Here is a 23,691-nt window from a genome sequence, read left to right as displayed (position 1 = left end):
CTACGAAGGTGTCCCGCGTTAAATGATAACTAATACAGAATCACACAAAATAGGCTCATATGAATCATTTAGGTTTTGTGCTGCGCTCGTTTCTTTTCTGTTACCTGTTACGATTCCCAAACGTATCATTCTCTCCTTCCTGCTGAAATGAAAATGTTGTTGTTTTTTCAGGTCAGTTTTCATATGTACCGGCCAATCTATAAATGTCTTCCCAAATTTTTTTTTTTTAACAAACCATTACTTTTATGGGATGAATCTCTAAATACCTCCATACAAAAGTTGATACTGAACCAAAATTGGCATTTGCATGAAGTGTCTACAAGGTTTTGGTTTGACTCTCCTGAAAAGTTTTGAGATGGTAATGAAGCTCATCCTCCACCAAGGTGATTGCTGCGTTTTTAGAAACCTTCAAATGGGTTGGGAAAAGCGATGGAAATAAATTGTATACTTAGTTTTTCTCATGCTTGTGCAAGCAATTTTTGGATCTGTGTTGAAACGAATATTTTGTTAACAGCCATTTTCTAAAATGGATATAAAAAAAATAATAATTCCTTCATCAATCAACACACAATACCCCATAATGACAAAGCAAAAAACTGGTTTTTATTAAAAACTTTAATATAATTTACATAAGTATTCAGACCCTTTACTCAGTACTTTGCTGAAGCACCTTTGGCAGGGATTACAGCCTTGAGTCTTCTTGGGTATGATGATACAAGCTTGGCACACTGTATTTGGGGAGTTTCTCCCATTCTTCTCTGCATGTCCTCTCAGGTTGGATGGGGAGTGTCGCTGCACAGCTATTTTCAGGTCTCTCCAGAGATGTTTGATTGTGTTCAAGTCCAGGCTCTGGCTGGGCCACTCAAGGAGATTCAGAGACTTGTTCCGAAGCCACACTTGCGTTGTCTTGGCTGTGTGCTTAGGGCCGTTGTCCTGTTGGATGTGAACCTTTGCCCTTGTCTAAGGTGCTGAGCACTCTGGAGCAGGTTTTCATCAAGATTCTTTCTGTACTTTGCTACGTTCATCTTTCCCTCGATCCTGACTTGACTTCCATTCCTTGCTGCTGAAGATCATCCCCACAGCATGATGCTGCCACCACCATGCTTCACCGTAGGGATGGTGCCAGGTTTCCTCCAAACGTGAAGCTTGGCATTCAAGCAAAAGAGTTCACTCTTGGTTTCATCTGAGAATCCTTTAGGTGCTTTTTGGCAAACTTCAAGCAAGCTGTCATGTGCCTTTTACTGAGGCCTGATTGGTGGAGTGCTGCAAAGATGGGTGTCCTTCTGGAAAGTTTGCCCATCTCCACAGAGGAACTCTGGAGCTTTGTCAGAGTGACCATCGGGTTCTTGTTCACCTCCCTGACCAAGGCCCACCTCCCTGACAAAGGCCCGGAATATTGAGTACAATAATTTCTCATGTCTCCATAAAACTCCTCTGTGCTTCAATATTAATCATAAGTTTTTTCCCAACACTCAAACCACACAGACATAAAGCCAAGTCTTGCCTTTTGATATCCAGCTGAGTGTGAACAATGTTGCCCATGAGATGTTGTGCAGGTGTTTGACTGTGTCCTTAGCCTTCCTGGTGCTGGTGAAGATCTCCTCCACCTCTCAAAACTTGGCACATGTTTCTGCCAGGAACTGCTCCTTGATGTTATCATTGAGGTGAGCAAAAGGTAACCTCCTTGATGGGAATGGCCCCCTTGTAGAACACATCCAGAGGGGACAAGGATACACTAGGCTTCTCTTAATGACCTCAACACAGTCACCTTGAGAAACATTATACAAACATATAAATGGCCTGTTCGCTTATCTTAGTCCCATCTTGCCAACTCTTTTGATCATTGTCAAACATGTTTGGCATAACATGGACTATAGGAGGTGGCAAAACGGCAGATCTGGGACCAGGCTACCAGACACACATTTATATCCTTCAAATATCACAGACAACATGTCTCTGAAATATCAATTTACATTCAACATCCAAACCAGTTACCTCTGAGCTGGGAGCTGCTGATGGGTGAGCTGGCAGTAAGGGCCAGCCTGCATGCCTATGCTCAGAGCTCATCCCTGGCTAGCTCTGGTAGTGATGCCCCCATTCAAACGACTTACATGTAGTTGCGATTTTAGCACGGAAATCTTGGTGGGGGGGAAAAAAAAAATGTTTTAGATGCATGCCAGCAAATCCACAACACTAAACAATATTTTAATTGTACTATAATGGTGCAATTAAGGGGCTACATAAAGCTGTCCCAACAGAAGTCCCAACACCTTACCTCTGCTACACCTGGTTATCAACGGAGCCTTATCTGGCAGCAAAACAGTTCATACAGCCTTATTTACTGCCTTTAAAAAATATATCTGACATGGCGGGGACGATGAGCGGGAAAGGAGGCAATCAGTCATTTCGATTAATACATTAATGAGTGAGCTAGGACGGACATAGTTATATTGACTATTTGTTCAGCACTTTTGAAATGTACAGCAACAGAATTCAGAAAATGGGCCATTCTTACAGCGTTCTCACTGTACTCCAGAACAGTGCTAACTGGCTCTAACCAGAATAGAAAGAGTGGGAGAGTTCCTGTCCAGTGTCTGTGTTCTTTTGCACATCTTAATCTTTTATTTTTATTGGCCAGTCTGAGATATGGCTTTTTCATTGCAACTCTGCCTAGAAGGCCAGCATCCTGGAGTCGCCTCTTCAGTGTTGATGTTGAGACTGGTGTTTTGCGGGAACCATTCAATAAAGCTGCTCGTTGAGGACTTGTAAGGTATGTTTCTCAAACTAGACACTCTAATGTACTTGTCCTCTTGCTCAGTTGTGCACCGGGGCCTCCCACTCTTTCTATTCTGGTTAGAGCCAGTTAGCGCTGTTCTGTGAAGGGAGTAGTACACAGTGTTGTACAAGATCTTCAGTTTCTTGGCAATTTCTCGCATGGAATTGCCTTCATTTCTCAGAACAAGAATAGACTGATGAGTTTCAGAAGAAAGGCGTTTGTTTCGGGCCATTTTGAGCCTGTAATCGAACCCACAAATGCTGATGCTCCAGATACTCAACTTGTCTAATTGTTTTATTGCTTCTTTAATCAGAACAGCAGTTTTCAGCTGTGCTAACATAATTGCAAAAGGGTTTTCTAATGTTCAGTTAGCTAATCCAAGTTTATCATTTAAAAAAGGCTAACACAACGTGCCATTGGAACACAGGAGTGATGGTTGCTGATAATGGGCCTATGTAGATATTCCATAAATCTGCCGTTTCCAGCTACAAAGGTCATTTACAACAATATTTCTGATAAATTTGATGTTATTTTATTGGACAAAATGTGCTTTTCTTTCAAAAACAAGGACATTTCTAAGTGACCCCAAACTTTTGAAAGGTTGTGTGTGTGTGTGTAATATATATATATATATATAAACAAAGTTTCCATGTTCGAATCTCATCATGGCCAACTTTGCACCTACTTACTACTCTCTAGCTACTTTGTATCTACTTAGCATGTATGCTAACCCATCTTAGCGTGTATGCTAACTCTAACCTTAACCCCTAGCCTTGCTAACGTTAGCCAAAACAAAATGGAATTTGTAACATATTGTACATTTTGCAAATATTTTAACATATTGTATGAATTGCAATTTGTAACATCATACAAATTGTAATTCGTAACATATTTGAAATGCATGATAGACATCAACAAATGAATGCATGCCATATGAAACGACATACAGTATCATACTAAATGGTGTGTCTCGGGTTTACGTACAGAATAATATGAAATGTTTTGAGACCAGGTTGAAAAGGAGCATAGGTGGTTCAAAGTGTGTGTGTGTGTGTGTGTGTGTGTGTGTCTCAGTCACCAGATCTAAACCTAATTGAACTCTTATGGGAAATTCTGGAGCGGCCCCTGGGACAGCATTTTCAACCACCAACAAAACATAAAATGAGGGAATTCAGACACTTGTAAAATCTCTGCCAAGGCTTATTGATGCTGTTCTGGCAGCTTGCACTGACCAGCTGTCAACCGCCTTCACTAACACAGTACCTTCATGTTTCAAGCGGACCACCATAGTCCCTGTGCCCATGAATGCCAAGGTAACCTGTCTGAAATACTTTCGCCCTGTAACACTCACATCTGTATTCATGAAATGCTTTGAAAGACTGGTCATGACTTACATCAACACCATCATCCCAGATACCCTGGACCAAGTCCAATTTGCACACCGCCCCAACAGATCAACAGATGATGCAATCTCTACTGCACTCCACACTGCCCTTTCGCATCTGGACAAAAGGAACACCTACGTGAGGATGTTGTTCCTTGACTCCAGCTCGGTGTTCAACACCATAGTGCCCTTCAAGCTCATCACTAAACTAAGGATCCTGGGATTGAACACCTTCCTCTGCAACTGGATCCTGGACTTCATGACTGGCCGACCCCCCCCAAGTGGTGAGGGTAGGCAACAAAACATATTCTACGCTGAACCTCAACCCGGGAGCACCTCAAGGGTGCTTAGTCCCCTCCTGTACTCCCTGACATCCGACTACAAGGGGCTACAGAGGGTACATCACTGGGGCCGAGCCCCCTGCCATCCAGGACCTCTATACCTAGCGGTGTCAGAGGAAGGCCCTAAAAATGGTAAAATACTCCAGCCATCCAAGTCATTGACTTCTCTCTGCTACCACACGGCAAGGAGTACCGATGCACCAAGTCCCGAACCAACAGGACCCTGAACCCAAGCCGTAAGACTGCTAAATAGTTAGTCTTGGTTGCTATTGGTTAACAATTTATCTGCATTTACCCTTTTTTTACTCTCTCTTGACTCATCACATATGTTACTGTTTATCTATCCTGTTGCCTAGTCACTTTGTCCCTACCTACTGTATATATACAGTATCTATCTCTTACCTCATACCCCTGCACATGACTCGGTACTGGTACCCCGTGTATATCGCCAAGTTGTTACTCATTGTGTATTTATTCCTCTTATTTTTTTGTTTTTATTAATTATCTATTTTTCTTCTGTGTTATTGGGAAGGTCCGAAAGTAAGTATTTCACTGTTCGTCGACACATGTTTAAAAAGCATGTGACATTCTTTTATTTGACTTTACTTCTAGGTAACTTAAGGTTATTTTTGCGTAACCCCGGTACTTTGATATTATCTGACATCTCACAGTGGGATTCACCAGAATCTCCTAAGTAGCTTGAATAACCAATCACGCTGAACTTCCTCACACTCTTGCGAGTAGGGTAATGTGGTGAGATGTCTTACTCCTAATATCAGAGAACCAGGGTTATGCAAGTGACCTTTTTTTAAAGTTTTCTTTTGTTATATTTTTGTTGTTGACATCTCACAGTGGGATAGGGCCAACTCCCGTATTGCACATACTCTCCGAAGCACGGTAGTCCCAACGTATCAACCCTCAGAGACCCCAACACTGAGGACAGTATGCTCCATTGAAGGTGCAGTGATGTGTTGTGTCGGTAGAAACTCATAAAAGTATGAGGGGATGACCAACAAGCCTCATTGCAAATATCCAGTTTTCCCACCGTGATATTGTCCAAGCCTATATGACAGACCAAGTTAGTAGCTAGATAGACCCTAACATTGGTGAAAGCCTTCCCTCTCTCCAAAAGGTCCTGCGGAAACCTTAGGGGAGGAAAAGTGAAAGCAACACTCTTGGCCAATAGTCTGCCAGCTCATCCACCCCCAGTGGTGTGTCTCCTGCTAGCGCAAAGAACAATGGGCAGTGCATGTTTTCTTGCGATGCGAAGTGATCTGTTCCACCACTACAATCTAGTCTTAATGGCCATATACTCATCTCAACCCAGGAAACAGCCAGAAGAGGACTGGCCTCCCCTCCAGAGCTTGGTTCCTCTCTAGGTTTCTTCCTTGGTTCTTTCTTTTCTAGGGAGTTTTTCCTAGCCACTTGTGCTTCTACATCTGCTTTGCTTGCTGTGTGGAGTTTTTGGCTGTTTCTGTATAGCACGTTGTGATATCTGCTGATGTAAAAAAGGGCTTTATAAATGCATTTGATTGCTTGATTGACTTGGGGAAAGAGTCTCCTGTCCCATTGATGGGGATTCTCTCTAGACAATAAGGCTGCTCCTACGTTCAGTACATCTGGGACATGAGTCACACGTAGGGACAGTAGGTGTGCTCTGTTACACACACTGTCAAGATATTCTGTGGAAGTGACACTCTGGCAGTTGATGTACACCACCACATTTGTATTGTCTGTCCTTATCAAGACGTGACTATTCCGAAGGAAGGATAGAAAGTGTTTCAGTGAAAGAAGCACTGTCAGCAATTCAAGGTAATTTGTGAGCAATGCAGAGTTGTGTGGTCCGTATTCCGTTTTATTGCATTTCATTAATGAACTGTGCCCCAGCCCATGATTGACACATCTCTCGTCACCACTTTCCTCATTGCCACAACCTTTTTAAGGGAGTACCAGTAACGAATATCAAGGGAGATTGAGATCTGGCGATTCAGGTGATGCCGTGTACACAGACGTTGGGCAAACACCCAGCACTGGAAGTCTCTCATCCTCAGTAGGCCGAGAGGTACTTCCTGAGGTGGTGGACGCCATCAAACCCAGCACTCGGAGGCACGTCTTGAGCGTGATTGATTGCCATCTGTGGTGCAGGGAGAGTCACTGTCGGAGATTGTGGCCTGATAAGAGAGAGTACCCCATTATTGCCTAGGTATTCTATTGTGTTGGCACCAAACAGCCTTTTCTGATCTTGAAACCTAGCTCGGGTTACAAAGGAAGTTGTGTCTTGTACCTCTTGTTCCTGGAATGGGGAGCAAAGTAGGTAATCGTCTATGAAGGCTGAATGTTTGGGGAGCCAAATTGTATTTTTGTTCTGTGTCCTTGGCATGACTTCTGGATACAGGCTTTTTTATTGGAAAGGACAGGGTTGACCCACTGGAATATGGGGACAGTGCTTGGTAGTGAAAATGTGTCTTCCTGCCCCAGCTGCTTGAACAAGACCTGGAGGGAGAGCTGTGGCATGGAGGGCAATCGCATAGAATGGATTCCCTCCATCTTCCTTGAGTGAACCCATGAAAATGGGCTGCTGCACAAAGGGAAAGATCTTAATAGCACAGATATGCCTTTCCCTGGGGAGGGGAGTGGGGCCGTGTTCCATCCGAGAGGTGGCAGGCCAGAACATGCGGTGAACTGTTGCCTGCAAGGGAATCAAATGGTTGGGACCTCAATGTGGCTGCAGCAAATGACCGTTTTCCCAACAGTTGGCCCCAGTTTGGGGACCCGAACTGTGGGGTCAATGCCCGTGCCGTCACTGGGGGCTTTCCAGCATACAGTCCTGGTGTCAGCAAAATTGCCCTCTCTCTGACACGAAGCCTTGGCTTGTGAAGGTGTAGGCCGGTTAGCCACAATTCCCAGGTCTACAAGGTAGACAGAAATGGAAGTCTCTGCCCTCTTTCGAAGCTCTTACTTCTGCCGCATGGCGGCAACAGCCGACCCAGACATTTCCTTCAGCTCGACAGGAGCATCAAGGAAATCTGATTTCTCTTTGTCCAACAGGTTGAGCCACAAAGCTCTCTCCCCTACCACTGCAAGGTCTCATCCCAAAAGTCTGGATTAGGCTTGCCGATAGCTAGGAGATTATGCATCTCTAGCATCAAATCAGCCTGGTAAACCAGTAGTAGGGATGTAACGTTCAATGCCCGTACAGAACGTACAGCACACACCTTTTTGGTAGACGTGGATAAGCATTCCGTCTTACCAGGGACAGAAGTGCATTTCATTGACGAGGCACTGGGGTTGAGGTGGTTGGCCAGTGACCACTGATGGCTTGTCAAGGCCCAGCTCCACAATGTCCTCCAGGGCCAAGCACTGTAAAAGTGGGTGAAGGTTATTGGGATAGCCCTCCATGATGTCCCATGAGAGCTGGGTCTACGAAGCTGTCTCCCGGCTCGAGTTAAGAGTGGGAGACTAACTATATTGGGTTGATCTGTAGCACTCCAGTGGAGAGTGTTAGCAGCAACAACCCCACAATAGTAATTTTAACAGTAATTTAAATATCTTAATTTCAATAAAAAACCTTGAACCCACCTGTCCCTTGAATGTGTGTTTTACACTCTAGCTGTACTTTCAGAAAAATATCATAAAATAGAAACTTTGAGCATTTCATCCTGAAGGCATGCGTATTTAACAGTAGAATAGCCGGGCCTCAAGGAGTACCAGTAGCCACCAGTCTAATAAATCCATTCAACTAGAAAGGCCTGGTCTCATTGGACCCCCCTTAGTGCCAATGTCATTTAGTTTTGTTTATGAAGGTGTTAAAACATTAGAATATGAAATGAAAATATTTATAAGAGTATAACGACTATACAGTTGAATTTGGAAGTTTGCATACACCTTAGCCAAATATATTAACTCGGTATTTCACAATTCCTGAATTTTTATTTGTATTCTCTGTTTTAGGTCAGTTAGGATTACCACTTTATTTTAAGAATGTGAAATGTCAGAATAATAGTGATTTATTTCCAGCTTTTAGCTTTTATTTCTTTCATCACATTCCCAGTGGGTCAGAAGTTTACACTCAATTAGTATTTGGTAGCATTGCCTTTAAATTGTTTAACTTGGGTCAAACGTTTCGGGTAGCCTTCCACAAGTTTCCCACAATAAATTGGGTGGATTTTGGCCCATTCCTCCTGACAGAGCTGGTGTAACTGAGTCAGGTTTGTAGGGCTCCTTGCCCGCTCACGCTTTTTCAGTTCTGCCTCCAAATTCTCTATGGGATTGAGGTCAGGGCTTTGTGATGGCCACTCCAATACCATGACTTTGTTGTCCTTAAGCCAGTTTGCCACAATTTTGGAAATATGCTTGGGGTCATTGTCCATTTGGAGACCCATTTGTGACCAAGCTTTATCTTCCTGACTGATGTCTTGATGTTGCTTCAATATATCCACATAATTTTCCACCCTCATGATGCCATCTATTTTGTGAAGTGCACCAGCGCCCACAAGTGCAAAGCACCCCCACAATATGATGCTGTCAAACCCCGTGCTTCACAGTTGGGATGGTGTTTTTCAGCTTGCAATCATCCCCCTTTTTCCTCCAAACATAACGATGGTCATTATGGCCAAACAGTTCTATTTTTGTTTCATTCCAGATGATATTTCCCCAAAAAGTATGATCTTTGTCCCCATGTGCAGTTGCAAACCGTAGTCTGGCCTTTTTAATGGCGGTTTGAAGCCGTGGCTTCTTCCTTGCGTAGCTGCCTTTCAGGCTATGTTGATATAGGACTCGTTTTACTGTGGATATAGATTATTTTGTACCTGTTTCCTCCAGCATCTTCACAATGTCCTTTGCTGTTGTTCTGGGATTGATTTGCACTTTTCGCACCAAAGTACGTTCATCTCTAGGAGACGGAAGGCGTCTTCTTCCTGAGTGGTATGACGGCTGCGTGGTTCCATGGTGTTTATACTTGCGTACTAATGTTTTGTACAGATGAACGTGGTGCCTTTGGAAATTGCTCCCAAGGATGAACCAGACTTGTGGACTTCTACAAAAAAAAATCTGAGGTCTTGGCTCATTTCTTTTGATTTTCCCATGATGGCAAGAAAAGAAGCACTGAGTTCGAAGGTAGGCCTTGAAATACACTGCTCACAAAAATAAAGGGAACACTTAAACACAATGTAACTCCAAGTCAATCACACTTCTGTGAAATCCAACTGTTCACTTAGGAAGCAACACTGATTGACAATAAATTTCACATGCTGTTGTGCAAATGGAATAGACAACAGTTGGAAATTATAGGCAATTAGCAAGACACCCCCAATAAAGGAGTGGTTCTGCAGGTGGTGACCACAGACCACTTCTCAGTTCCTATGCTTCCTGGCTGATGTTTTGGTCACTTTTGAATGCTGGCGGTGCTTTCCCTCTAGTGGTAGCATGAGACAGCCACTTGTGTGGGTTGTAGACTAAGGTAGTGCAGCTCATCCAGGATGGTACATCAATGCGAGCTGTGGCAAGAAGGTTTGCTGTGTCTGTCAGCGTAGTGTCCAGAGCATGGAGGCGCTACCAGGAGACAGGCCAGTACATCAGTAGACGTGGAGGAGGCCGTAGCAGGGCAGCAACCCAGCAGCAGGAACGCTACCTCCGCCTTTGTGCAAGGAGGAGCAGGAGGAGCACTGCCAGAGCCCTGCAAAATGACCTCCAGTAGGCCACAAATGTGCATGTGTCTGCTCAAACGGTCAGAAACAGACTCCATGAGGGTGGTATGAGGGCCCGACGTCCACATGCGGGGGTTGTGCTTACAGCCCAACACCGTGCAGGACGTTTGGCATTTGCCAGAGAACACCAAGATTGGCAAATTCGCCACTGGCGAACCTGACTCATAGCCCTGTGCTCTTCACAGATGAAAGCAGGTTCACACTGAGCACACGTGACAGAGTCTGGAGATGCAGTGGAGAACGTTCTGCTGCCTGCAACATCCTCCAGCATGACCGGTTTGGCGGTGGGTCAGTCATGGTGTGGGGTGGCATTTCTTTGGGGGCCGCACAGCCCTCCATGTGCTCGCCAGAGGTAGCCTGACTGCCATTAGGTACCGAGATGAGATCCTCAGACCCCTTGTGAGACCATATGCTGGTGCGTTTGGCCCTGGGTTCCAATTGAGCACATCTGGGACATCATGTCTCGCTCCATCCACCAATACCACGTTGCACCACAGACTGTCCAGGAGTTGGCGGATGCTTTAGTCCAGGTCTGGGAGGATATCCCTCAGGAGACCATCCGCCACCTTATCAGGAGCATGCCCAGGCGTTGTAGAGAGGTCATACAGGCACGTGGAGGCCACACACACTACAGAGCCTCATTTTTGACTTGTTTTAAGGACATTACATCAAAGTTGGATCAGCCTGTAGTGTGGTTTTCCACTTTAATTTTGTGTGACTCCAAATCCAGACCTCCATGGGTTGATACATTTGATTTTCATAAATTTGTGTGATTTTGTTGTCAGCACATTCAACTATGTAAAGAAAAAAGTATTTAATAAGAATATTTAATTCATTCACATCTAGCATGTGTTATTTTAGTGTTCCCTTTATTTTTTGAGCAGTGTACATCCACAGGTACACCTCCAATTGACTCAAATGATGTCAATTAGCCTATCAGAAGCTTCTAAAGCCATAATTTTCTGGAATTTTCCAAGCAGTTTAAGGGCACAGTCAACTTTGGCACAGTCAACAAGTGTATGTAAACTTCTAACCCACTGGAATTGTGATACAATGAGTTAAGTGAAATAATCTGTCTGTAAACAATTGTTGGAAAAATGACTTGTCATGCAAAGTATATGTCCTAACCGACTTGCCAAAACTATAGTTTGTTGACATGAAATTTGTGGAGTGGTTGAAACACTTAGGTTGGAGTCATTAAAACTTGTTTATGTAAACGTCCGACTTTAACTGTAGATGGTGGACTATCTATTCCTATTATTAACGGAATGGCTGTCTCTTACCAACTGAATACTGTTGTGAGTGGAGATTGGCCATTTTTAAATGTTGTATATTGAAATCCAATAAGCATATTTTTCAATTATCTTGTTGATTGATGACCAACCAAGAGCATTGTGCATGAATACAACAGAATAACCATATTTCCACCTTAAAACAATTGCCTAGATAAATAAAGGTTAAATTATCTTTTTTTAACCTGTTTAAACAATTGTCTTGCTGTATACATTGTTGTATCATCTGCAAATATAGTATCTTGAGTTTCTATTAACTTGGTATATATTAAGTAAATAAGTGGCCCAAGGTAGCTGCCCTGCTGTATTCCACAGTTTAAAGCATGAGTGGAAGAAAATTACCCATTGATATAGGTGGACTGTTTCTTGTCAGTTAGATATGACTGTACCCAATTCAATGCTGCCTCCTTAAACCCATAATGCAATAGTTTTGTCCAAATTATTTCATGATCCAGTAAATCAAATGTTGCACTAAAATCAAAAAATAGTACACCCATTATCCATAGTACTGAGCAACTGGTCAGTCATGTCAACCAGTGTAGTGGAATGGTTTATGTGATAAGCATGCTGATTGGTTGTGATCAGATCATTATTTTCCATTATTATTATTTTCCATTATTTTAGCATGCTTCCATATATTTGGAAATGTCCCTTTTTTCCAGTGAACAATTTTTAAAAATCTTATCAAACTATTTGTCACATGCGCCGAATACAACATGCACCGAATACAACAGTGAAATGCTTACTGACAAGCCCTGAACCAACAGTGCAGTTCAAGAAGAGTTAAGAAAATATTTACCAAACTAAAGTAAAAATGTATCAAAAGTAATAAGAATATTAACGAGGCTATATACAGGGATTACCGGTACCAAGTAAATGTGTGGGGGTACAGGTTAGTCGAGGTAATTTGTACATGCCTGTCACCTCCCTGACCAAGTCCCTTCTCCCCCGATTGTTCAGTTTGGCTGGGCGGCCAACTCTAGGAAGAGTCTTGGTGGTTCCAAACTTCTTTCATTTCAGAATGATGGTGGCCACTGTGTTTTTGAGAACTCCAATGTTGTAGAAATGTTCTGGTGTCCTTCCTCAGATCTGTGCCTCGACACAATCCTGTCTCGGTGCTCTACGGACAATTCCTTCGACCTCATGGCTTGGTTTTTGCTCTGACATGCACTTTAAACTGTGGGACCTTTATATAGACAGGTTTGTGCCTTTCCAAATCATGTCCAATCAGTTCAATTTACCAGAGGTACACTCCAATCAAGTTTTAAAAACATCTCAAGGATTATCCATGGGAACAGGATGCACCTGGGCTCAATTTCAAGTCTCATAGCAAAGGGTCTGAATAATTATGTAAATATGGTATGTTTTTTTATTTTTTATACATTTGCAAAAATTTCTAAAAACATGTTTTCGCTTTGTCATTATTGGGTATTATGTGTAGATTGATGGAAAAAAATGTAACTGTGGAAAAAGTCAAGGGATATGAATATTTTCAGAAGGCAATGTATCTCATTAATTTAGTTATATTTGAATTATTATGATCCTTCCAATTTATATTAAAATTACCCAAGATAAATACATCTATTTTACTATTTGTGGCCTGGTAAAACCCTGTGCATAAGTCATACAGATAGGACACCTTAGAGCTAGGTGGTCTATACACACATCCTACCAATATGGCTGCCTGGTGAGGCAGATGTATTTGAGCCCATAGAGGCACTATCTGACATACATTAAGGTCATCCCTCCTCTTAAAAGGTATATGATTCTGAATGTACAGTGCTACACCCGCACCATTCCTATTCCTTTCTTTTCTCAGTAAACTATATCCATGAATGTTAATTTGCCCATCATTTACAGATGCATCAAAATGTGTTTCGGTCAAAGCTAAAATATGAATATTATATACAGTGGGGCAAAAAAGTATTAAGTCAGCCACCAATTGTGCAAGTTCTCCCACTTAAAAAGATGAGAGGCCTGTAATTTTCATCATAGGTACACTTTAACTATGACAGACAAAATGAGAAAAAAAATCCAGAAAATCACATTGTAGGATTTTTAATGAATTTATTTGCAAATGATGGTGGAAAATAAGTATTTTACAGGCCTCTCATCTTTTTAAGTGGGAGAACTTGCACAATTTGTGGCTGACTAACTACTTTTTTGCCCCACTGTACAAGGTAAATATAGAACTGAAAAATCTAATTTTTATTGAAAATAAAATGTATTATGACAATAGTTGTTCAACCCTTTGCAGATGCCTTCCCTAAACTGAATTACTTTGCTTGAGTGAAGTTGTACAGAGTGACAATACCTTATTTTAAGCATTTGTTCCAATTCTTCCTGTGGTGCATCTGACATGTCACTGTCATAACCTGTCAGTAACACTATAACGCTATTGCTCACTTTGTCTTTCCCTCCATTCCCAGCCCTATGAATCTTGTTTAAATAACATTTTCCACAGTAAAATTTACATTTTTATGTCATTTCATTGAAAAGGCTTTTGAATATATGACACACTACAATTATAAGGATTCTCTCTCCGAGACTATACAAAGGGACCTCCTCTTGTGGGAAAATGTGTTAGCCTTGAACAGCTGCAAAATGAACTTTAATGAATTGGGAACAATTCCAAGAGACACATGAAGCTGCAAGGTGGGATTAAAGGTGATTTAGTTACAGATAGCATTAATGTGTTCTAATTTTGTTCCAAGTCATTTTAATCCTGGCTAGGATGGGAGAAGGCTTATCTTTTGGATCTTCCCTAAGCCTACATTTAGCCAGTTTGTAGTGAAGATTTCTGTCATGACTCAATGGGTATAAATCATTCATTGAAATGACTATTGAACAGCAGTAATATTATCGATTGTGCCTTTAATCTATAAATTGCCACCCGTTCAAAATATGCAATCAAGTCCAGTGTTGTATTTTTCACTACCTGATAGGAAAATATTTACATAACACTAACAAAATCATATGTAAAATATGTCAACAGTTTTTCAAGCAGAAAGTTTCATGGTAATACATAAACAAATTATATTTTAATGTACTTGTATTTATATATGTAGCATTTGTGGTACAAATGTTTCATGTTTTTTTTAATGAATACAGAATGAAGTGGGTGCAGTATTTGTGGAGAACAGATCGGGTTGATCGGGTTGGATATTCTTTTCTCCCACCACAACGTTAACATAGATCCGGCTGGAGAGTCTGCAAGGAGAAAGAGTGTGTCAGTCAGTGTCAACACATGTCCTACTGACACAAACCATCAGACCATCTATGCAATAAGTAGATGGGTATTTCAGGACCAATGAACCTCGAGAGAGAGCAGGACAGTTGGCGTGGTGAGAGAAATAGCTTGGTAACATTAAGTTGTTTGTAAGCAGTGGTGATTTTGATGGGGGTTTCGAATTGAGTTCCAACTACCTTATCAGTTATTCATAACAAACAAATAACAAACCCTATTTGTATTAGTATCATTACCTGAACTATAATATTAACGCAACATGTAAAGTGTTGATCCCATGTTTCCTGAGCTGAAATAAAATTAACCCAGAAATTTTCCAATACACACAAAAGGGGTATTTCTCTCAAATGTAGTGCACAAAGTTGTTTATATCTCTGTAAGTGAGCATTTCTCATTTGCCAAGATAATCCATCCACCTAAAAGGTGTGAGATATCTAGTAGCTGATTAAATAGCGTGATCATTTGGTGTACATTGTGCTGTGGACAATAAAATGCCACTCTAAAATGTGCAGTTTTGTCACACAACATAATGCCACAGAAGTCTCAGGTTTTGAGGGAGCGTGCAATTGCTGACTGCAGGAATGTCCACCAGAGCTGTTGCCAGATAATTTAATGTTCATTTCTCTACCAAAAGCAGCCTCCCCTCCCAATGTCGTTTTAGAGAATTTGGCAGTACGTCCAACTGGCCTCACAACCACAGACTGTGTAACCACTCCAGCCCAGGACCTCCACATCCGGCTTCTTCACCTGCAGAATCGTCTGAGACCAGCGACCTGGACAGCTGATGAAATTGTGGGTTTGACAACTGAATAATTTCTGCACAGACTGTGTGCTCGTTGTCCTGACCAGGGTGTTGACCTGACTACAGTTCGGTATTGTAACCGACTTCAGTGGGAAAATACTCACCTTCGATGGCCACTGGCACCTTGGAGAAGTGTGCTCTTCACATATGTATCCTGGTTTCAACTGTACCGGGCAGACAGCGTGTATGGCATTGTGTGGGCGAGCGCTTTGCTGATGTCAACGTTGTGAACAGAGAGCCCCATGTTGGTAGTGGGGTTATGGTATGGGCAAACATAAGCTACAGACAACAAACACAATTGCATTTTAGCGATGGCAATTTGAAGCCAATTGTCGTGCCATTTATCTGTTGTCATCTCCTCATGTTTGTTTCAGCATAATAATGCATGGCCCTATGTCGCAAGGATCTGTACACAATTCCTGGAAGTTGAAAATGTCCCAGGTCTTCCATGGCCTGCGTACTCAACAGACATCACCCATCGAGAATGTTTGGGATGTTCTGGATCGACGTGTATGCAGGCGTGTTCCAGTTCCCGCAGATATCCAGCAACTTTGCACAGCCAGAGGAGTGGCAGCCTGATCAACTCTATGCGAAGGACATGTGTCCTGCTGCTTGAGGCAAATGGTGGTCACACCAGATATTGACTGCTTTTATGATCCATGGCTCTGCCTTTTTTAACGATTTCTGTGACCTACAGATGCATATCTGTATTCCCAGTCATGTGAAATCCATAGATTAGGGCCTAATTTCTTTATTTCAATTGACTGATTTCCTTATATGAACTGTAACAGTAACCGTAAAGTTGCGAAATTCTTGCATGTTGCATTTATATTTTTGCTCAGTGTGTGTGTGTGTGTGTGTGTGTACAGTTGAAGTCGGAAGTTTACATACACTTAGGTTGGGGTCATTAAAACTTGTTTTTCAACCACTCCACAAATGTATTGTTAGACAAACTATAGTTTTGGCAAGTCGGTAAGGACATCTACTTTGTGCATGACACAAGTCATTTTTTCCAACAATTGTTTACAGACAGATTATTTCACTTATAATTCACTGTATCACAATTCCAGTGGGTCAGAAGTTTACATACACTAAATTGACTGTGCCTTTAAACGGCTTAGAAATGTCGTCATGACTTTAAAAGCTTCTGATGGGCTAATTGACATCATTTGAGTCAATTGGAGGTGTACCTGTGGATGTATTTGAAGTCCTACCTTCAAACTCGGTGCCTCTTTGCTTGACATCATGGGAAATCAAAAGAATTCAGCCAAAACCTCAGAAAAACAATTGTAGACCTCCCCAAGTCTGGTTCATCATTGGGAGCAATTTCCAAACGCCTGAAGGTAGCACGTTCATCTGTATAAACAATAGTACGCAATAGTACCGTTCAGGAAGGAGACGCATTCTGTCTCCTAAAGATGAACGTACTTTGGTGCGAAAAGTGCAAATCAATCCCAGAACAACAGCAAAGGACCTTGTGAAGATGCTGGAGGAAACAGGTACAAAAGTATCTATATCCATTTCATGAATCCAACCTAAGGGTATGTAAACTTCTGACTTCAACTGTATACTTCAACTCAGCAAAAAAAGAAATGTCCCTTTTTCAGGACCCTGTCTTTCAAAGATAATTCGTAAAAATCCAAATAACTTTACAGGTCTTCATTGTAAAGAGTTTAAACACTTTTCCATGCTTTTTCAATGACCTATAAACAAGTAATGAACATGCACCTGTGGAATTGTCGTTAAGACACTAACAGCTTAGACGGTAGGCAATTAAGGTCACAGTTATGAAAAATTAGGACACTAAATAGGCCTTTCTGCTGACTCTGAAAAACAGCAAAAGAAAGATGCCCAGGGTCACGTGCCTTAAGCATGCTGCAAGGAGGCATGAGACTGAAGTTGTGGCCAGGGCAATAAATTGCAATGTCAGTACTGTGAGACGCCTAAGTCCTCACAGTGGCAGACCACGTGTAACAACACCTGCACTGGATCGGTAAAATCTGAACATCACACCTGTGGGACAGCTACAGGATGACAACAACTGCCCGAGTGCTCATACTGTCCGCGAGAGGCTGGACTGAGGGCTTGTAGGCCTGTTGTAAGGCAGGTCCTCACCAGACATCACCGGCAACAACATCGCCTATGGGCACAAACCCACCATCGCTGGACCATACAGGACTGGCAAAAAGTGCTCTTCACTGACGAGTCGCGGTTTTGTCTCACCAGGGGTGATGGTTGGATTTGCGTTTATCTTCGAAGGAATGAGCGTTACACCGAGGTCTGTACTCTGGAGCGGGATCGATTTGGAGGTGGAGGGTCCGTCATGGTCTGGGGCGGTGTGTCACAGCATCATCGGACTGAGCTTGTTGTCATTGCTCGGGCCATTCCCCCCAGAAATGTCTGGGAACTTGCAGGTGCCTTGGTGGAAGAGTGGGGTAACATCTCACAGCAAGAACAGGCAAATCTGGTGCAGTCCATGAGGAGGAGATGCACTGCAGTACTTAATGCAGCTAGTGGCCACACCAGATACTGACTGTTACTTTTGATTTTGACCCCCCCTTTGTTCAGGGACACATTATTCCATTTCTGGTAGTCACATGTCTGTGGAACTTGTTCAGTTTATGTCTCAGTTGACAAATTTTGTTATTTTTATACAAATATTTACACATGTTAAATTTGCTGAAAATTAACGATGTTGACAGTAAGAGGATTTAAATTTTTTTGCTGAGTTTATATGCTGTATGTATGTGTGTATGTATATACTGTGCATATACAGTACCAGTCAAAACTTTGGACACGTGTACTCATTCAAGGGTTTTTCTTTATTTGTACCATTCAGTTCATTGTATAATAATAGTAAAGACATCAAAACTATGAAATAACATGTGTGGAATCATGTAATAACCAAAAAAAGTGTTCAAAATACATTTGAGATTCTTCAAAAGTAGCCACACTTTGCCTTGACAGCTTTAAACACTCTTTGCATTCTCTCAACCAGCTTCATGAGGTTGTCACCTGGAATGCATTTCAAATAACAGGTGTGCCTTAAAAGTTAATTTTTGGAATTTATTTCCTTCTTCATGCATTTAAGCCAATCAGTTGTGTTGTGACAAGGTAGGGGTGGTATACAGAAGATAGCCCTATTTGTTAAATGACCAAGTACATATTATAGCAAGAACAGCTCAAATAACAAAGAAACTACAGTCCATCATTACTTTAAGACATGAAGGTCAGTCAATCCTGCAATTTCAAGAACTTTGAACATTTCTTCAAGTGCAGTAGCAAAAACCATTAAGCGCTATGATAAAACTGGCTCTCATGAGGACCGCCACAGGAAAGGAATACCCAGAGTTACCTTTGCTGCAGAAGATACGTTCATTAGAGTTACCAGACTCAGAAATTCTTGCCCAAATAAATGCATCACAGATTTCAAGTAACAGACACATCTCACCATCAACTGTTCAGAGGAGACTGCGTGAATCAAGCCTTCATGGTCGAATTGCTGCAAAGAATCCACTACTAAAGGACACCAATAAGAAGAAGAGACTTGCTTGGGCCAAGAAAGATGAGCAATGGACATTAGACTGGTGGAAATCTGTCCTTTGGTCTGATGTGTCCAAATTTGACATTTTTGGTTCCAACTGTCATGTCTGTGAGATGCAGACTAGGTGAACGAATGATATCTTCCGTGAAACATGGAGGAGGAGGTCTGATGGTGTGGGGGTGCTTTGCTGGAGACACGGTCTGTGATTTGTCTGTGATTTATTTAGAATTCAAGGCACTCTTAACCGGCATGGCTACCACAGCATTCTGCAGCGATACGCCATCCCATCTGATTTGGGCTTAGGGGGACTATCATTTTGTTTTTCAACAGAACAATGACCCAACACACCTCCAGGCTGTGTAAGGGCTATTTGACCAAGAAGGAGAATGATTGAGTGCTGCATCAGATGACCTGACCTCCACAATCACCCGACCTCAACCGAAATTGAGATGATTTGGGATGAGTTGGATGGCAGAGTGAAGGATAAACAGCCAACAAGTGCTCAGCATATGTGGGAACTCTTTCAAGACTGTTGGAAAAGCATTCCAGGTGAAGCTGGTTGACAGACTGCCAAGAGTGTGCAAAGCTGTCATCAAGGCAAAGGGTGGCTACTTTGAATAATCTAAAATCTATAATATATTTTGATTTGTTTAACACGTTTTTGGTTACTACATGATGCCATATGTGTTATTTCATAGTTTTGATGTCTTCACTATTATTCTACAATGTAGAAAATTGTAAGAAAAACCATTGATTAGGTGTCTAAACATTTGACTGGTATTGTATGTAGGTATACCATCCATTCACAAAAATACTTTGCTCCAAGCAAAACAGCAATTCTACACATTTTTCTAAGGGGTAAAGAGAAAAATGTACGATTGTATAGCTAATGTCATGCTATTCTACATATTTTGCCATGAGGCTGAGAGAAAATGTTGCTGTTATAATGCTAATTTCTTGCAATTCTACACATTTTGATATGGAGCAGAGAGACACATTTTCAGTTTTATAGCTAATCTCATGCTATTCTATGAATTTTGCTATTTGGCTGAGAGAAGATTTTGCAGTTTTAAAGCTCTTTTCCTGTAATTCTAAACATACCTTTCTTTACTCTAAGGGATCATGGACTTTATCACTTTTTTATTCTGGTCAGATAATTTATCTATTTTCTCTTCTTGTCAACCATATTGTTCAACTGACAGCCTCATGGTGATCCATGCTGTAGATTGTTTGGTCTGTTGGCACACTGTCATCCTGTGCGCATCAGTGCTCCAAGCCATTAGTCTTATCGAGTTCAGCTATTTATAACTGTATTAAGTGGGAGGAATTCACAGGGTTATGAAGGCTGTCATCTAATGATAGCACTGTTTCCACAAAGGCTGTGTAATGACTTTTGGAAGAGTGTTTCAGTTTTATTTGTAGCATCATGTGAGTACAACTGAGTTTTGCTCATGTCTGCTGAAAGTCATTTTTTGAACAATGATCCAGATTTATGTGCTCATAAAAATAATTCTGTCACTGGTTCATGATTGGATGTTTGTGCGTCTGTCTTACTTACACTTTTGAGTGATCTAATGCTGCTACCACGAATGGCCGCCATCAGATCATCACGGGTAGAGCTCAGAGATGCTGGTGGCCGAGGTGGGTTGTCTTTCTTCTTTCGTGAAGAAGGCTTCAAGGCATTCTTCAGCTCCTTGGAAATGTCAGAGCTGCACTTCTTGTTGGCCCCATTTTTGCCCCTCTTGGATTTGGGTTTCTTTTGGCCTGATTGACCCTTTGTACTCCCTTCATGTTGTTTGATCATCTCTGCAATCTTCCTGGTTGGTGCATTCCTCTCAGACTGAAGGCCAGAGAGTGGGGGAGGTGGAGGAGGGATGTTATTTGGGGTCTGGTTATTCCTCACATGTCTTGGAGAGAACCAGGGTGGTTTGTTTGAAGGAGGCGGTCCAGAAACTAGGCCTATTGTCCCGGCATCGGCCTTGGGCTGGACTGTTGCTTCTGGATGGCCTTTCTCCCTCTGTTGTTGCAGCCGTCTCTGCCTCTGTCGGTCCTGGTTGCGGGTCAGAATACTGGTGGCGGTCATCCTGGGGCCTGGCAGATCAAACTGGTAGCCCAGCTTGAGGAGGGTGCTGTTGTCCCTCAGGAGGCAAACCATCTCCATCTCAACCTGCCCCCCGCAGATGTGCCTCTGGTTGTGGAAGCGCAGCTCCACCAGAGTACTGTTTTGTTGGAGCGATGCTAACAGCGCCAAGATTCCCCGGCCAGACACAAAGTTGGACTCAATGTTGAGGTTGGTGATGGAGCAGTTTTCTCTGAGCATCTTGGAGACGGCGAAGGCAACCCGGTCATTGGCTCGGGTGTTAGAAAGGCTTAAAACACGTACATGTGTGTTGGCACTCAGTGCTTCGGAGATACGCAGCAAGGTCTCCTGAGAGATGTCTTCGATGTTGTTGAAGTTGAGCTCGCTCATCGTTGGATCATCGCGAAGAATCCGTTCAAGTGCCTCGTCAATCACGATAGGGTTCCCACAAGGTCTCTCTGGAGTCACATTTAGGTTTTGGTCAGTCATTGTTGTTCTCAAGTCTCCCCTTTCAGAACAATTCCCTAGGTTTCTTGATAGGTGGTCAACAGCGTTCTGCCCATTTCTACCAGAAGTTGTTAAAGGTTCCTGTTTGCATTTGTCCTTCTTTTCCTCTTCATTTTCAGACTGAATTGAATCATTCTCATCCTCACCTGCCTCGTCTTCGCTCCCTTCCCTTCTATTTTGGCGTTCCTCTTCCTCATCACTGTCCTCAGACTCTGTGCTGCTACTGTCACTCTCTGTCACACATTCCTCTTCGCTCTTATCAGTCTGTCCTTCCTCCATTCTATCCTGTATTTTTGAACAGGGTGGAAAATTAGGTTGAGACCTAACATTCTCCAGTTACTGTCTCTTAATGAGGAATACCTCCAGAACTCTCTGAGCATACATAATCATTATAGCTGGTATTTCAGAGACAATGTATTTTTTGATTGTTTTCCACTAACTTATCAAAATAACACAGTTGGCAATGAACACAATCTTCATATTGTTTGAACTCTTATACAACGATAAATGTTTGGCACACTTCATTTGCATATATACTTCAACCTTTCCCTTAACCTCTGGCATTTCTTATAATCTTCAATCATTCTTATTTAAAATATTGAATCTCAAATTATTGTGATTTCTATCATTGGCAAAAATTAAAACATCTTCATCTGTCTTTATCTTTTATTTTCAGATAGGCTGGAAGCAAAAGGTAATTTATCTGTAAAATTATACTGTAATACAGAATATAAGTAATCGGCCATTTCAATCAGCGAGACACTGAATTCCAAAGATGTCCCTGCTATTTCACAATTAGAAATGAAATAAATAAACCTTTTCAAGTTACACCTAAAATATTTAAGTTTGATTGAAATAAATGGTATTTTTTCATCACCGAAATATGAAAAATGTTGTTAAGGAGTCAGACATATCAACCTAACTTCAGATTGTTTTGTTCTGCCAATATTTTTTGAGATGCCTGAAATTGATCTTGTTGCATCTGGAAGCCCTCTGAAGTTAAGGCATCTATATAATAATATATATATATATATATGTATATTTGTTTTCTCTGGTTTAATCCTTGAAATACCATCCCCTTTCTTACATGTTCAGGGGATGATTCAGATCTGTCATCCTCTAGCAGTTTGCGTGTCTCGTCCTCCCAGTATTTCAGCAGTGCCTCTCTGGAGAAGGTGCCTGTGGGGGTCTTGGCGGTCTGGTCTTTCTGCCTCAGCCCGATAGGTACGTTGTCATCCGGGTCTATATCCGCCAGCTCCCTCTCCAGCTCCTGAAGCTCCTCAAATGACAAGCCAGCCAACACCTCATCTTCATCCACTGATTCATACTTCTTCAGCTCCTTTCGGTACCCAAAGGTACTCATGATGGACTTGTCAGAAACGCTTGGATCTTAGTGAGGATCTTTTTCAACTGAATCTCCGCACACTCTCTTAAAGCTACTGGGTAATGGTAAAGGCATGTGGCCAGGGATGCTGTGGATGTAGGGAGTCTGAGAGGAAGACTGATGGTCGAAAGAGAGACTCTGTTTGTCTAATCTTCCCAGCTGCCATAAGACCCTTAAAGGGAGGGAAATGTGTAAAGTGTCTGCCAATGATGTTCTTTTTTTAGGGTGTGGGGATCAACAAGATAGGTTTACAGGAGCAATGTGAGGCCACTTAGTGGCTCTGAAGAGACCTATCACTATAGCTCGTACCCAGGGAGAAAAAAATAGACCAACAAAGCCTGAGGGAGACATCAAAGATTAACGTGAATGGTGTTACATAATGTGTCAGAACATGCAGTACAGGTTGTTGGGTAAAAAAACTTGTTTCCCAGAGGAGGAAGAAGATGATGAATAAAAACAAAGGAAAAGTGGGTATCTGCTTAGAGGGAGTAGACAAAACTACAATAATGGAAGAAGAACAAAAGAAAGTGATAAAAAAAACTATTTAAAAAAATTGACACTGAATAAAGAAGGACAAATTGTCAATCCATTGCAATATAGTGGCTCTCTAAGCAGCTGATGGGTCAATT

At 42.0% G+C, this 23,691-nt stretch overlaps 1 protein-coding gene across 1 annotated transcript; it reads right to left on the bottom strand.

The window, feature by feature from the left end:
- Positions 1 to 6,548: 6,548 nt before the first annotated feature.
- LOC135508858 (leiomodin-2-like) lies at positions 6,549 to 23,191 on the bottom strand. The gene is made up of 3 exons (XM_064929061.1): positions 22,766 to 23,191; positions 20,611 to 21,963; positions 6,549 to 6,635 (listed from the first exon to the last, which is right to left on the bottom strand). Exons 1-3 carry the CDS (start codon positions 23,039 to 23,041, stop codon positions 6,549 to 6,551), a joined length of 1,716 nt encoding a protein of 571 aa, XP_064785133.1. The 5' UTR covers positions 23,042 to 23,191.
- Positions 23,192 to 23,691: the final 500 nt, after the last annotated feature.

This window comes from Oncorhynchus masou, chromosome 22 (genome assembly GCF_036934945.1).
Source record: "Oncorhynchus masou masou isolate Uvic2021 chromosome 22, UVic_Omas_1.1, whole genome shotgun sequence".
NCBI classification, from domain to species: Eukaryota; Metazoa; Chordata; class Actinopteri; order Salmoniformes; family Salmonidae; genus Oncorhynchus; species Oncorhynchus masou.
Note: the sequence above shows the minus strand (reverse complement) of the source record. Positions and strands in the feature narration are given on the sequence as shown.